A 15,013-nucleotide genomic window follows, 5' to 3' on the forward strand; every position below is an offset into this window, starting at 1 on the left:
TGCCGAAACGGGAGGTGTGGTACTAGAGGAGGGGGCGGACTCAGGTCCAGACGCGGACGATGCCGGTGCCGCTGCCTGCTCTTCCGGGCTCTCGACGGGCAAGAACGGGCCCCAGTGTCGCTGGCGCAACAGATATCGCAGGTTGTAGACGTGTATCCGCGCGCGGCGCCGGACGCGCTTCTCAAGCAGGCTCCGGGGGCTCTCCTCGTCCTCGCTCCCGTCCGGCTTCTTCACGCTCCGCACGTGTGCGGGGAGGATGAAGCCCGTGCAGGCTACCATGCGGTAGAAGTCGCGGCCGGCTTGGCTCGTGTGGAACGCGTCGTCGAACTTGTGCCGCGCGCCGTCGGCGTCGGCGAGGACGGCGTTGAGCGCGGGTGGGTAGCCCTTGCGTCCGTCTAAGAGGATGGAGGCGAGCCAGGGAACGTTCGAAGACGACGGAGCTGCGGGCATGAGCGGGGGCTGTGATAGGGCGTGTAGGTCGGGGAGGAAGATGGGATACTTGTTGTAGGAGAGCGGGGCGAGATCGGGAGGGGATGATGAGTCGGAGGAGTCGGAGGGGGATTGATATTTGACGCCCCAGGAGACGAAAGGGGTACTGGTGAGTAGGGTAGATATAAGCGCACTGAGGGTGACGGCGAGAGCGGAGTCGGTCTCCTGACGGGGGGGCGCGTCGGACCGAGTGGATGCGTATAGGTTCTCCTCCTCTGTGGTGGCTGCTGGAGGTACCATACGCGTAAGATATTTCTCTGCTTGTATCCGTGCCCGGTACTGTGCACCCCAGTTCCATAGCTTTGGGAGGTTGCTGTTGGCCATTGGTGTCGGTCCGTCCGTCGCTGCCGCATCCTGGCTCCGTTCTGGAGGGCCGCCGTCGGGATAGACCAATCTCAAGGCTCCATTCAACCTTGGATCATCAAACTTGGCGAGGAATATCTGGCGCCAGAGATGGTGATCTTCAGCCTGGTATACCAGATTTCGAAAGCGACGGCAGGTGGAAGCCAACGTCGAGATAACGGATGGCTCGTGGGCAGCTGCAGCGGTCACTAACGTCAGCTCGACGATTTCCGAAGGCAACGAGAATATCGTAGCCGCCATATTGGCAGCTAAGCAGAATAACAAAGGTCTGTCTGAGTATTTGCAGGACGAGTAGTGCAAAATACAAAGAATAGAGGTTGAAATTGAATCGCAAGCTGACTGATCGTCCGTTGCCCCGTGTGAACGCGAGCTTCGGTTCAAGCTTGCTCTTAACGGTCGTTGTCCCCATCAAGCTGATTGTCATATCCTTCGTTAACACACCCCAAGGGGACAATCGTACACGTCCTAGCAAACAATCGGGAAAACATCGACTTGAATACAATTCAGATCGCTCACATATACCTGCAGCGACAGACGCTGTGAATACAAGTCAGTGAGATGTAGTCACATCGTGGGTCCATCTAGACAATGATTTGCGCGTTAGATATGTCATATCATAGGTCTTCTTGTCAGTCTTCGGATGAATCTTCGACCTCGCAAGGTGTAGCAGTCAACGCAGAGGCGCAGATACTGGAGCACGATACGGACCCCGTACAATCCCTCGACGATCGTATCAAGTGTCTCGGTCTCTCTACCGGTAACGAGCTTCGCCGCCAGAAGAATTCTTTACTGCCTGTCAACCATCTACCTCCCGAGATCCTCCTCGACGTATTCTTCTATCACCGAGACGATCACACTTGCTTCGGTCCTCAATGGGTCAAGATCTCTCATGTATGCTCCTTCTGGCGTGAAACCGCCCTTTCGAGTGCCCGCTTGTGGAACGTGCCTGATCTACTTTAACCCGAGCTAGCTGTGGAAATGTCGCGAAGATCCCGAGGGACTGCGCTCCACGTTCGTTCTTCGCCGAGCAAGAGGTCTTTTTGCCTCAACATCGGCTATATATCGCGTTTAGATCGTTCGTCACCAATTGCTTCGATCGATATGTCCTCCACACAGTCCTCGGCGATCCCAGCAATGCTCTGTGCTCGTCCTGGCCAGCTGTCCCAGCTGAAGGAGATAGCAATCGACTCGTTAGAGACGGGAGGTCAAATTCAAGAAGCCCTGACCGATCGCTATCCTGCCCTCGAGATCATCCGTTTACGCCGATGCAACGCCCCTTGGGACTGCCCGTTGTTTACCACCCCAGTCAATCTGCGCGAGATATACGTATATTCCCCCAACATCATTAAAGGACGATTTAATCGCGTCGTCCGCCTGCTACGAAAGCATCCAAACCTGGAGCATCTCGCGCTGACTCGAGCCCTGCCCGAGGTGAACCTGGCGCGCCATCCTCGAGATGCGGGTCTTTGTCTGCAACTCCCTAATCTCATTTCCCTGTCCATCACCGACGACGTGACTGTAATGGATGCACTCATCGTGACGCTCAGCCTCGAGCTCCCTAAGCTACGCCACTTTCACTTTAACGTCGTGCGGAGCGAGGAAGGGCCCGACTACGCGTACACTCAGAGCTCTAACTTGATCGCTTGCACTCGCTGGGCCTTGGCCCACGCTCGCGGGATCAAAAATTCCACGCTGTCGGTCACATTCGACGCACAGATCAGGATCCTGTGCGGAGCGCCGAGCAGTCCCCAGTTAGTTCGCGCGCTGTGGCCGACATGCGAGACCCCTCAAGAGCTACAGCTCGCCCACGCCTGGCTCGTCGCAAGCTTCGGGCATACGTTCGGCGAGCTCGCGCCCTCATTACTTGAGCTTCACTTCGGCGAGCAGATCTCCGATATCAGGTCGGGAGATTGGAGACGGATGCTGTGCGAAATGACCCAAGTGCGGACCGTGGAGCTCCACATGGGCGGGCGTCTTCCCGTCAGTTTCCTGCAATCTCTCGCAGACTTTGACGAGAAGAAAGCGCGGCTGCTTCCTCGCCTCGAGATCCTCGTCATAAGCGGCGTCTATCTCGGAAACTTCTCTGCCCCGCACCACGCTCGCACGATCGACGACCTCCTGGCCGCATTGAAGCGCCGCGCTCGCGACGGCGTGTTCGAGCGGCTGTATGTTACGGAGGAGTTGAAGGAAGGGGACGAATGGATCAGGAATAGATTGGAAGATGCGATTTCATGGCCGGACCCGAGTCCCTCGAACCCAGGGTAGTGCCTGCCGCTACTGCTGGAAGGCTCCGGCCCCAGCCCACACGGACTTCGGCGCTGTGATAGAGCGGTTGGACCGCATCAACGGGACGCTGGAGCGGATCGGGGGGTCCATCGCGGAGATGGTCCTCCGCCTGTCCGCGCTCACTCAGATGGCCGGTGTGTGCATCGGCCTGTTGAGCGCCGACCTTCAAGACCGCTGGCCGGCCGCCTTCCAGGCCTACCAGCGAGAGGAGCGGCACCTCCGCCAGACAAAGTGCTTGAACAAGCAGGCTCGGTCCAGGGCATAGTTGGACAAGGGGGCGCGTCCCCGAAGAGCGAGGGCGAGAGCAGCGGCGACGACGACGGAGGTCGCTCGGGCCCACCCTCAATTCCTGACTCGAGAACACGGTGTTCCTAAGAAAAGATGACAAGATTTTCATGATCCTTGATGAGATTGCATCACTCAGAGCTAGCGCTATCTTCTGTACTTGACGAGGAACGGTGTACTATACATCGCACACGGCGATAATGCGGTAAGAAAAGGCGCTAGACCGTTGCTAATAAAGAGTTCTGTAGCTCGCACTCGATGTTGCTGATAAAGAGTTCTGTAGCTCGCACTCGATGTGACCATTAGATCATAATTTCCTGCCAAGGTCATCAACACCCCAGATGACCCTACACGGCGTATCCCTCAGATAGCTGTCAACTGAGGGGCTGAAAGATCTGGAGGCTGCACAGAAGTACACGTTTCGAAGCTTGCTCGTGCTCACGCGGCGCTTGAGGCATCCGAGTAAGTCATCGAGGAGGACATAAAAAAGAGGGATTGAAACGAGGGTTTCGAGATTCGGAAGCAACGGCTCTGTTCCTTCCTCGTGATTTGCCAGTTCCTGCATGAACGATAGCGGGATGTGTTCCGAGTCCTCAAATCGCACAACGCGCACTTGTGACATGCCGCCGAGTGTTGAGCGCCAGTGATCTTGTGTAGGGTTGAAATGCCCCCTGATGGATATGAAGAGTGACGAGGGAGAGAGCTCCGCGAGCAGATGCTTGGTAGATATAATAGATTGACGATATAATGCCTCTCTGTCGGCTCGTTCTCTATAGAAATCGCCCAAACCAGTCGATGGCCATAGGAAGTCGATGAGCGGTTCGATATCTAAGCCAGGTTCTCCGACGCAGCATGCAACGCGGTCCCGATCGTCGTAGCGAAGTGCAAGGTTCAGTGGTGCAGAGCGAGCGGCGTGCGTGAAAACAGCGCTCGTCAATGCTCGTAACGGTGCAAGAGCAGTTCGGCGACAAGTGCCGTCCAGTTGCACTTTCACGCGGCATTTGTCGGAAAGACGAATGCAGGAGAGGAAGTGTTGCAACTCGCGCGGATTTTGGTGAAGCGAAAGATACGTCAATTTCTGCAAAATTATTGGCTTCTGGCTGTCCTCCGATTCAATAAGTTCGTCTTCCTCAATGCGAATGGGTAGAGCTCGACGCAAGATGAGATATTCCAATTCTGGTTGTTGCCTCAAGAATGCCAGCACATCACGGAACGAGTGCTGTGTCTGGGGCCCTTCTAGCTCTGTCTGGAGGTCGAGCGTCCGCAACCGGACGGGCGTCAACAACAAGTCTGATGTCCACGATAACCAACATTGAGTCAAACTGAGATGCTCAAGACGAGGATATTGATCGGACCGGAATGCATCTTCCAGATTCTGGTAATGGTGGTCATCGTCGGTTGTGCTCGTCACTGACAGTTGCTGCAGGTAAGACAACTGTCCGGGATGGAAACACAGCACAGACGTGATAGTGTAGATGTTGGCGGTGAGATTGATCGTGTCAATACGAAGCGACGGTGATAATGATAATAGTGCCATAGGTTCGATTTGCACATGGCAGCCATCATTCCAATAGAAATCTTCGTAATCGATATCGTCGGATGTGTTCATCGTCGGCGGGGGACGCGAGTATTGAACATGCAGCGGCGTTCCGCGGGCTCGCTTTATCATCTCCTCAGCCCATTCTGGAAATCGTAAATCCGGACTATCCCAGAGACTCGAGTTGGACAGCGCGACCTCCCGCCAGCGAAGGCAGACATGAGAAACAGCGGTCCAATCCAGTGCGGCAGTACTGAAATCGTTCCGGTATAGCAGGAAAATGTTTTGGAGTATTTCGGGAGGCATTCGGTTGACTGGGATGTGAGCATTCCTCTGGCGGCGAAGGTCGCATAACTCAGCGACGAGCACGTCGATACGGGCGTCGAGGAGTCGGATCGCCTCTGGTATCCCTCTACCGTCTAAGTTGAGTGGCGATGAGGCGGAAATCGACGTAGTTTCTCCCAGACACCGACATGACGAGCAATGAGGTTGCATTTCGTTATGGCTATGTGCCAGAGTGCCAAATGTTCGTTGTCCTTCCGAGCGCTGCAACGTAGGCGAGTGAGGTCCTCCAGCTATCCACCATCCTTTCTCTACTTCTACTAACCGATTCGACCCGATTTTCGCAGATCCTTTGATTTCCTTGCGGTGGATGAGGGAACAGGTCAAGGGGCGCTGTCGACGTACACGCTGCCAGCTGAACGTCGGGTTAGGGTCTCTTCTCGTTGGCGTCGCATTTTGATCAAAGGTTTCGCTTGACCTCCTCCCTTTTGCTCGACGACCCGTCCAACTTCACGTACCTAAGCACCCTGGCAGCCCTTTCGCGCTGTCGCTTTTACGCCAGATCGTTTTAAGGGCAGGCGCCCGCCCACCCAGCTCCACACGTACTCGAATCATGGGCAAACGCAGGCGACACAACCGGGACAATTGGTCAAACCCGTCCTCGAACGTTCACGGTGCCTCGGATGCGAGGTCTTTCAATCGTGCTCACGACTCTGCTCGCGTCGAAAACCCCCCTCCTACATACGAGGGCCAGTCCAGCGCGGAGGAACGCGTCGCGGAGACCGGGCATGGAACGTATGCCGCCTTCGGAGACGAGTACGGGACGGAAGTTGTCGCTCGGAACACGCACTGGGAGACGAGCGCAATCGATCCTTATTATGACTACTACGACGCGAGCACCGTGACCCATCAGAAGCGATCATATCATGATTACGCGTATTCCGACAGGCGTCCCACCCCTCCGCGTGCACCCTCTCCCCCTCTCACTCGCCCTCCTCAAATCATGGTGGAGCAAAGACCTCGCTCTCCGACCCCTCCCCCTCCGCCTCGCTCCCCATCACCGACCTACCTCACCCTTGCCACCGTACCGACTATGACGCTCCCATCCCCTGCCGCGTCCCGCAAACTTCTCATTCTGGACCTGAACGGCTCGCTCCTTCTGCGCTCACGGTTCGCCTCCCGGCATCCTCCAGGTTTACAACAACAACAAGGCCCGCAGGTGCGGAAGGTTCATCGACGGCCGTACCTCGAGACCTTTGTGAACTATCTCTTCGCGTCCGACACGCGCTCCTGGCTGGACGTGATGGTGTGGAGCTCCGCACAGCCGCACAGCGTCGCCGACATGGTCGACAAGTGTTTCGGCGAGCGGAAGCACGAACTGATAGCGGTGTGGGCGCGGGACACGCTCGGACTCAGCAGAGCGGATTATAGTACGCTTCCCCTCGCTCTTTGTACCACAGACCGGGACAATGACATTTTGTTCTTCGTATGCTTCTCTCTTTCTATGTATCTCCCTCGCTCCGTCACGCGTTTACGTATGTTGCACGTCCTCCGACGGACGGTAAGATCGCAAGTCGCAGACGACTAAGGACCTTGCGAAACCGTGGAAGCTGGTCCCCTGGTTCCCGCGTCACGAACCTGCGGCTCCGGTGTCGAAGGCGTCGCAGGAATCCGGCTCCCAAGACGAAGAGGGTGGGATCCCCGGACTCGCGCTCGCGGACGCGGACGCGGACATCGAGGTCTTCCCGGAGTATCATTCCGCATTGACAACCGTGCTGTTGGACGACTCACCATTGAAGGCGCGGCTGCAGCCCTGGAACCACGTTTGCTTGAAGGAGTACGTCCAAGCAATGCGAAACCACGACCTCAAGGCGCTCGAGCAGGAAGCTTTGAAGAAGACGTGGATGGAACGACGGGAGCAAGATGCGCACATTCCGGCCGAGGCTCAGTCGGGCTCAGTCGATGGCGAGGACGCCCAGTCGTCTTCCGCCTCGGTACCGGACGCCGAACCTCAATCACCGAGATCGACGACCCCTCCCCTAGGAGCTGAGGGGGGACTTGCTGGTGGCAGCAAACGAAAACGGCCAAGCCGCAAGGAGAAGCGCGATGCAGAGATCATTGCGCGATTTGCCAGTGGGGAGCCTCCAGTCGAGGAGGCGGAATTCGACCTCTCGCTGCTCGCCGTCATTGGCATCTTAGACGCCATCAAGTGGGAGAGCAACGTGGCTGCTTGGATACGCGAGGGTGGCCTATGGGGCGCGTCGAGACCGGACGCTGCGATATCGAGAGGAACGGACGAAATGGGGCTAAACCACCTCTCCGAACAGCTCCGGGCGGGTTCGGTAGCGACCACTCCGGCGCCCTTCCCCGGGAACGATGCGGAAACCTCGGCCACGGCGAGTGCCGTAGCAGCGCCTGTGTGGTTCGACAATCCGGAGGTTGTGCGGTATTGGGCGGCACGAGGGCGGGAAGCGTGCGAGGCGCTTGGGATCGAGGTCGCGCATGGCATCGAGGGATAGGGTCGTGAAGGCGGTATATAGTACCGCTCATTGCCTCTTGGTAACGCTCGGCATCCTCAATCAATGCGATGAAGGGCAAGGTGGAGTGTGATGGGACATGGGCTCCGGTTTATTCGTATGTACCGCTGGCCACGGATTCCAAGTGTATTGCAACTGTAGCTCCACTTCAGAATCGCGAGCAATCTGAGTTATTAGCGCTTAAGCACCGGAAAAGAGAGCAAACCACCCCCATCGCTGTAATCACACAAGTGGGGTAACATGGTCACACTATGGATTGGAGCTAACTTACGTAACTGGAGACACCAGAGGCTGGTAGCAGATCCCCTGGGACAATGCTGGAGATGCTGTTGCACAAGGCAGGGAACATCTTAGTATATATAAAGAGAACTACAAAGAAAAATACACTCACCTGTCGCACAAGGCAGGGAACACCTGAGAGAACAAGTCTAAGGTGCCCTGGTGCAACAGGGAGACATATAAGTATGAGGTATGAGCCCATCAGCAGATCTGTGGCAGGTGTGATTGTCTGGGGTTTGACGATGTGATGGGGTGGGACTCAGAAGCAGCACAATACCCCCTTACATCGTGTATCGGTACATTATAGAGGGATAACCTTCGGGGCCTCAAATCCGACATCCGGGACCTAATCCTATGAGCACGCGTCTGGACGCGTCCCGCTAATGAAACACGTCGCACGTGACACTATCGATATAAATACGGCGCCGACGCAGCTCTACCTGTAGTCGCTGCTTTACCTTCGACTCCCATCATTGCAACATCACTTCTCCTTCATTCTATAACTTACGTCGAAACCATGGGTCAGGGCGACTATAAGGTGACTTCTTCCGGAACGAACTCTCAGGCGAGTATATTGCGTCCGCGCTTTAGTAGCCCCTATCCGCCTTCATGGCATCGATGCTGAAGCGGAGCGATTTTGCAGGGCAACCACTACTGCTCGCGGGACTACGGATCCAGCGCCAGCAACTCCAACTCGTACCACTATTCTAACACGTAAGCCATCCACCGTGCTCTCGCTTGCGCGCCCCAGCTTATGTTCGCGCTCCCAGCAACGGTTCCTATTACTACTCGAACCCGAACGGGTCCACGTATTACAACAACGGAAGTGGTGGCTCGACGTACACGTCTTCGAGCGGCCACGTCACGAAGAAGTGAAGGCCATCGAAACGAAGCGAATCTCGTGCTCCACTATCGGCGATGGATTTCGCGGTTCGCATAGCGGCCTACGTCTAGGTCTCGAGTCTGGAATGAAGGCTGTAGTCATTGCTGGAATTTGGTCACAGCCATGTTGTTCAGTAGTTTTCTAGCCAATTACTGAATTACAGCACCACCGAAATGCGTGGCCAATTTGGTAAAGATAAAGCCGTCACAAAGGCAATGCCAGAGTACGTCAAAGGTCCCAGAAGCAGAAAAGATACATCGTGAGCACAGATGGTGGCATAGTGACACCGTTTAGGACGAAATAAGGATACACGACTAGATCGAAAGGGTCGCTTCCGCGTTCGAGTACCCGATCGAAGTGTATGTGAGGTAGCGTTCCCAGGGTAGAAATGTGGTCCGTAATCTGGAGGGCGAGGCAGCATCCTTCGACAGGAAGTCCGCTATACAAGCAACGTCAGAGCCAGGGTTCCGGTGAGCACCGATAAGGCGATGGAGGATACGCTCTTGAGCGAGGCGGCGCCGTTCACGCCTATCCAAACAACGTTATATTGTGTCAGCCATCCTTCCTCGCACGTCAAAGGGATGCACAGGTGAACGCACCCTTCTCTCCCAACGCGACCCAGTCCTGCCACGCCGCGTGCATCTGGAGCACGAACGCCTGGCCCTCGGGACTCTTCGACCCCTCCGAGCCGTACGAATCCGGGTTGACCACGGGCGTCAGCCAGCCCTGCGCGTCGAAGTGGACGAACGCGCCGGAGGAGTTGGTGGAGGAGAGCGCTTTGCGGGAGAGCTCGGCTTGGGGGATGTGCGTGCGCGGGCCGCCCATGTTGGCGAGGCGGTAGACGGAGGCGGCGAGGATCGCGGTGGAGGAGGCGTCGAGGAAGGTCGAGGGGTTGTCGGCGTAGTTGTGGAAGAGGGATGTGTTGGTGTCCTGGGAGAGGGACAGGAGGATACGCCCGGTCAGAGGTGGAGGTTTGGGGAGATGAGGAGAGAGAGGAGAGACGTACGAGGTGACGGTACATCCCGCCGTGGATCTCATGTGCCCAATTCAGAAGATCCTTGTGCTGGTTCTTCAACGCAGAGGAGAATGGGGAGTTCTGGATTGTCGCGGCGACGCGAAGCATGCCTGCCGCGGCCCACCCGTTCCCTGATTCGCCTTCGTATTAGCATCTGCTACGCCTGCACCTTCATGTGATCAAAAAGTCTGACCGGTTGACCAGTGGCCCGTGTCGTTGAACGAGCCCATCAGAACGTGCTTCCACAGGTTGTTTGCGTGCGTGTCAATGAGATAATTCCGATACAGTTTGACCTGGTTGTAGGCGAACTGAACCATGGACTGGTTCCCGGTGATGACGCCATAGTAAGCAAGCGTAGGCGGGACCATATACACGAAGTCACTCCTGGAATCAAGGGAAACGAGACCAAGAATAAGATCAGTCAACCGTAGATCAGAATAAGGAAATAGTAGTCTATATTTGCTCACCATAATTGGAGTTGATCCGCGCGATGCGATATGGCCCCATCGCTCGTCTTGGGGACTTTGTCGAACAGGAAATCCACCTGATCCTTCGCCGCGCCCGCGTAGTCGTGGTCGCTCAAACCGGTCCAGTTCGCGAGCACGACTTCGAAGATGTTCGAGGCCGGGTCGGCCGCCGCGCCGTCTTGTATCAGCGGCTGCGGACCCGTCGCGTTGTGGTTCGACGCGCTCCGGTTGGCGACGATGGACTGCGCGATGGCGAGCGTCTCGTTAAGCGACGATGGAGCGGTGCGGGGTGGGGGCACGGAAGCGTTGTAGACGGAGAAGGTGGGCGTGTCGAGCTCGACGAGAGCTTGGGCGCGCGTGCCGAGTTCCCAGCTGGCGCAGATGTTATTTTACGACAGCGTGTACCGGTTTTCGCGTAGGGGACATACCTGTGCGTGGCACCTTGCGCTAACCGCGCCTTGACGAGACTGATCTGGTCATCCGTCAGGTTCTGCGCGCTGACCCTCGCACCGAGCGAGATGACGAGCAGCGCGAGGACTCGCAATGGGGCCCGCTGTATGAACATGGGAGCGCGGTGGATGAAGCGGGTCGTGCGGGGCCCGCGTGTTCGTCGTGTGTGTGTGAGAGACAAGAGAGGGGTATATAAACAAGTTCGTGTTTCAACTCCGTTTATTTACACGGTCTCGGAATCAACTCGGTGCGGGTGGGGATGCCGCCCTTGAGACTTCCTGGACGCCCCTGTGGCGGTGCTCTCACGGCTAAATAAAGTCTCCCGGCCCCGATGGCGTCATCGAGTTTGGCAGGGCGATTGCCAAGTCCCGCCCAGAGATCGACAAGCAAACAAAACGTAAACCGATCACCGTGTTGGATGGTGCGTGCAGGACATATAAATTGTAGGGAACGCATTTTGTACAATATTACTGATGCAAGATCTTCAGAGATGCTAACGAAGTCCAAGGGCATACGAAACCCGTCTAGGAGCAAGTGATATTGGTTGTACATCAATGCAACCCATGGGCAATGGACTCACTTACAACTTTACCCCTTGTTGCTTGCCATGATGCTTGCCATGATGCTTGTTATTTTCGTGTCAATATAGACAGATATCAAAACCAATATATATCGAGGTTTCGTATCCAAATCGCTCGATTTGGAGCGCGTTTTGGCCACAGGATCTCAATATATATTGAAATTGAATGCTCTCTAATATATTGAGGATGGAGATACTTGGTAAGCATCAACCTGTCATCGTAGGGGCGCAGGAGCGTTTCCCACTAGGATCGCCTGTTATTGCGCTGACGATACGCTGACAAGAGGTGAGCCCTCAACCTAGATACGCTGCTGTGGTGTACAAAGTTACCATCGTAACTCGACCAACATTGTCTGCTTATCCGAGCACTTCCAACTCGTCAACTGCCGGAGCCAAAGAAGTTCTGCAACGGAGTCGAACGCAACGCAACGTGATGCGAGCGAAGCGCGACCAGCGTACGTACACCCGAGACCGCTGATGTCCGATGTAGAGTGTGCGCCGACCTAGAGTTCATTAGAAGAATGGACTCGAGTGCGGCACCCTGTCCGACTTCTCGTTGGTAACTGAGGAACTGCGTGACGACGACGGCAACGGGCCCGCCGCTACGTCGAAACACGCGTTCCTCCGACCTCGCTCTGACGGCCCAGCTTTGGTTTTAGTCAATGTTTCCGTTACTCAGCCAGCTCATCGCCTTTGCACGAAGGCACGGAAGTAGGGCTGGGTGGGCTCAGAGGTCGGTCGTATGTGGGTTTGGGTACTGCCTTGCAAGTTTGGAGGGAGATATGGAAGTATTGCGTTGATATACGAGGTTCAAGAGTTTCTGATGCATCGTTCTCTGCGTTCAGTCTCCATGATGTGCGCGTCGTCAGTCGTTTCGACGGTTGGCTGGTAGTGGTCAGCGTCAGAACGCATTGTTTGCGTCTGTTAGGCAACAGACTGCGCAAGCCGTGGGAATCCGACAGCATCATGCCGGTCCCTTTCGTCTCCGCTTGCACACCTTCGTTCTTCCGAACTTCTTCTCGTCTTGCTAGCAATTATTCTATCCTGCGTCGTCGCCTCGTCATCAGGCTCTCGCTGCTACTCTACTCGCGCGCCGATACCTCAGAAGAAATCTAGCTCCGTTTGGTGCTGCACAGCCAGTGCCGGCATGACAAACGGTGTGAACGTGCTGACCCACCACGAGCGCTGGCGCTGGTCGTACATGGTATCGCGCTCTCGAAGGCGTCGTGATTGGTTCTCCATGCTGTGCGCTCCATCATCTTCTCTCTTAAAGTATTCTTGTCCTGCAACAAAGCGGGATCTCTGCGCGTTCATGCGTATAAAAGCCAACGAGGCGTTCGAGTGTTTTGGTCATCCTACCGGCAGATCTATCTCTCGGCTTGTTTTCCATCGATATCTGCTATTTGAGCTCATAAAATGGCCACATTGAACACCATCTACTCCTTGTTTCGTAAGGATCAGGTGTTTGCGCCTGAAGATGGTGAGGCATACCGCGAGTCAATCCGTCGATGGGCAGAGAATGCAGGTTGGTCGGTTTCGAGTTGCTCATAGGAGCTACGAGCTACTTATCACCCACCAAACGTCGTCATAGAACGAAATGCGCAGTTCGTTGTCTTTGTCGAGTCTGCCGCCGACGTCTCCAAAGCCGTGAGCTCACATTACTCGCTTTCCTGGCATTGACCGTGGTGTCATCGTGAAACCAAAATCGCCAGATAACGTTCGCGACGAAGCATAACCTCGACATCGCCATCAAAGGCGGAGGCCATTCCTGCTCGGGCGCATCTTCCTCAGAAGGCCTCGTGATCGACATGGGCCGCCTCAACTCCGTGCGCGTCGACGAAGCCCAGAAGCGCGTGATTGTCGGCGGCGGCGCGCTCTGGGCCGACGTCGACGTCGAGTCCGCGAAGTACGGCCTCGCGGCCGTGGCCGGCACGGTGAACCACACCGGTAAAATTGCCAGAATCCCGCCCGCGAAGCCTATATCTGGTTTCTGACTTCGAGTTCCGTGTTGTTGTCAGGGGTCGGAGGATTCACGCTCGGAGGCGGATACGGATGGCTGACGCCCAAGTACGGTCTCGCGATCGATAACCTGGTCGAGGCGGAGGTCGTCCTCGCCGACGGATCCATCGTCAGCTGCAGTGAGGAGAAGGAACCGGACTTGTTCTGGGCGATCCGCGGAGCGGGCAGCAACTTTGGCGCCGTGACGTCCTTCACCTTCAGAGCGCATCCGCAAAAGAGCACCGTCTGGGCCGGTCTGGTCAGTCCACATGTGCTTCATATTCTCAGTATGGCCAGAGACCTATCATTTTGTAGATCATCTACCCGCCTACCGCGCTAGCTGCGGTGTGGAAAGCTGCGGAGACGTGGGTCAAGACCGCCGGTGAGGACTCCAGTCTGCATCTGTTCATGGCTTGCCCGCCTCCAGCGCATAAGGTACTGTAAGTGCCATCGACCGATTCATCGCTGTTCTGATTGTGCATCACATAGCCTACCGTTGTCGCAGTCCCCTTCTTCAACGGTAGTGCTGAGGAAGGCAAGAAGAAGTTCGGCGCTTTCTACGACATCGAGATAGTAAAGGACTTGACCCGGGAGATGCCCTACTCGGAGGTCAATGGGGCACAGGTACGTCTTATAGCAGCTCGATCTTGCTACTTAACTGATTTGGCAAATGGCTAGAACATGTTGGCGACGCACGGGGACCGCAAAGCGTTCAAGAGCACCGTTATGACGTCCTTCGATCCAGCGCGTTACCAGGAAGTCTTCAACAAGTATTCCCAAATCGTGACCGCTCATCCGGAGGCTCACGAGTAAGTTCATTCCCACCTCGTTCTGTGCCTCGCCATCGTGGAATGCAACCAAACTCAACGCACGAGTCAAACAGTACCGTGATTATGTACGAGTTACATCCGTTTGAAAAGGTCGCTGCTGTCCCCAACACCGCGACCTCCTTCGCCAACCGAGGCGAATGGTACAACATCAACTTTGCGGCGCGTTGGAAATCGCCGGAGCTCGACGATACGGTACGTTTTCCCGCTCCACCTAAGCGTAGTGTTCTTCATATCCTGGCCCCTGTTGTAGATGCGCGCCTGGGCTGGGGAGCAGGTCAAATACCTTCGATCCCGATCGGAGAATGATACGCACGCCAAGCTCGCCGGCACCCGTGCCGTGAGTAGAGGCGGTTTCTTTGCGCTGCAACGTTTTTGGACTGACAGAACCTTGACTGACAGTACGCAAACTACGGTCTTGGCGACGAGAAAGTGCGAGATATCTTCGGTGACAACTACGATCGTCTTGCCGAATTGAAAGTCAAGTATGATCCGGACAACGTGTTCCACAAATGGTACCCTGTGGCATCGCAATCATGAGTACAATCGCGCTGATTCGTCGCGCAACAACGATTGGCGAACGAACGTGTGGACGATTTGGATGCACGATTAATCACGGCGATACAGGTAGTCACATTGTCGTGTAACACCGTGATAGCACAATCGCGTAGTACACTATTCTAGCGGTACAAAAATACAATAGACGTGCGATTACACAATAAATACTGTATGCAA

The 15,013-nt window shown here is 55.8% G+C and overlaps 5 protein-coding genes across 5 annotated transcripts; 3 read left to right on the forward strand and 2 right to left on the reverse strand.

Moving 5' to 3' along the window:
• Positions 1-5,017: 5,017 nt before the first annotated feature.
• Positions 5,018-5,455, reverse strand: PUNSTDRAFT_76971 (uncharacterized protein; the record flags this gene model as incomplete). Its single annotated transcript, XM_007388586.1, has 1 exon — positions 5,018-5,455. A coding segment is annotated over one exon (438 nt), but the record flags the coding sequence as incomplete, so codon positions are not given.
• A 291-nt stretch (positions 5,456-5,746) lies between these two features.
• PUNSTDRAFT_122987 (uncharacterized protein) lies at positions 5,747-7,949 on the forward strand. Its single transcript, XM_007388587.1, has 2 exons — positions 5,747-6,672; positions 6,809-7,949. Exons 1-2 carry the CDS (start codon positions 5,856-5,858, stop codon positions 7,759-7,761), a joined length of 1,770 nt encoding a protein of 589 aa, XP_007388649.1. The 5' UTR covers positions 5,747-5,855; the 3' UTR covers positions 7,762-7,949.
• Positions 7,950-8,575: 626 nt separating this feature from the next.
• Positions 8,576-8,934, forward strand: PUNSTDRAFT_138905 (uncharacterized protein; the record flags this gene model as incomplete). The annotated part of the gene is made up of 3 exons (XM_007388588.1): positions 8,576-8,596; positions 8,702-8,772; positions 8,829-8,934. 3 exons carry the CDS (start codon positions 8,576-8,578, stop codon positions 8,932-8,934), a joined length of 198 nt encoding a protein of 65 aa, XP_007388650.1.
• A 580-nt stretch (positions 8,935-9,514) lies between these two features.
• PUNSTDRAFT_76861 (Six-hairpin glycosidase) lies at positions 9,515-10,988 on the reverse strand (the record flags this gene model as incomplete). The annotated part of the gene is made up of 5 exons (XM_007388589.1): positions 9,515-9,871; positions 9,948-10,087; positions 10,150-10,340; positions 10,424-10,795; positions 10,852-10,988. 5 exons carry the CDS (start codon positions 10,986-10,988, stop codon positions 9,515-9,517), a joined length of 1,197 nt encoding a protein of 398 aa, XP_007388651.1.
• A 1,881-nt stretch (positions 10,989-12,869) lies between these two features.
• On the forward strand, positions 12,870-14,818 carry PUNSTDRAFT_138907 (FAD-binding domain-containing protein; the record flags this gene model as incomplete). Its single annotated transcript, XM_007388590.1, has 10 exons — positions 12,870-12,978; positions 13,045-13,100; positions 13,166-13,400; positions 13,472-13,710; positions 13,767-13,886; positions 13,941-14,075; positions 14,130-14,260; positions 14,335-14,473; positions 14,532-14,618; positions 14,681-14,818. The coding sequence occupies 10 exons, from the start codon at positions 12,870-12,872 to the stop codon at positions 14,816-14,818; spliced, it is 1,389 nt and encodes a 462-aa protein (XP_007388652.1).
• Between the last annotated feature and the right edge of the window lie 195 nt (positions 14,819-15,013).

The sequence above is a fragment of the Punctularia strigosozonata genome (genome assembly GCF_000264995.1).
Source record: "Punctularia strigosozonata HHB-11173 SS5 unplaced genomic scaffold PUNSTscaffold_19, whole genome shotgun sequence".
Lineage (NCBI taxonomy): Eukaryota > Fungi > Basidiomycota > Agaricomycetes > Corticiales > Punctulariaceae > Punctularia > Punctularia strigosozonata.

Bases quoted from the DNA above. Each gene is read 5' to 3' on its own strand.
- PUNSTDRAFT_122987 (XM_007388587.1), top strand. From the start codon at position 5,856: ATGGGCAAACGCAGGCGACACAACCGGGACAATTGGTCAAACCCGTCC. The intron at 6,673-6,808 runs GTACGCTTCCCC...ACGGACGGTAAG, and splicing joins ACTCAGCAGAGCGGATTATA to ATCGCAAGTCGCAGACGACT.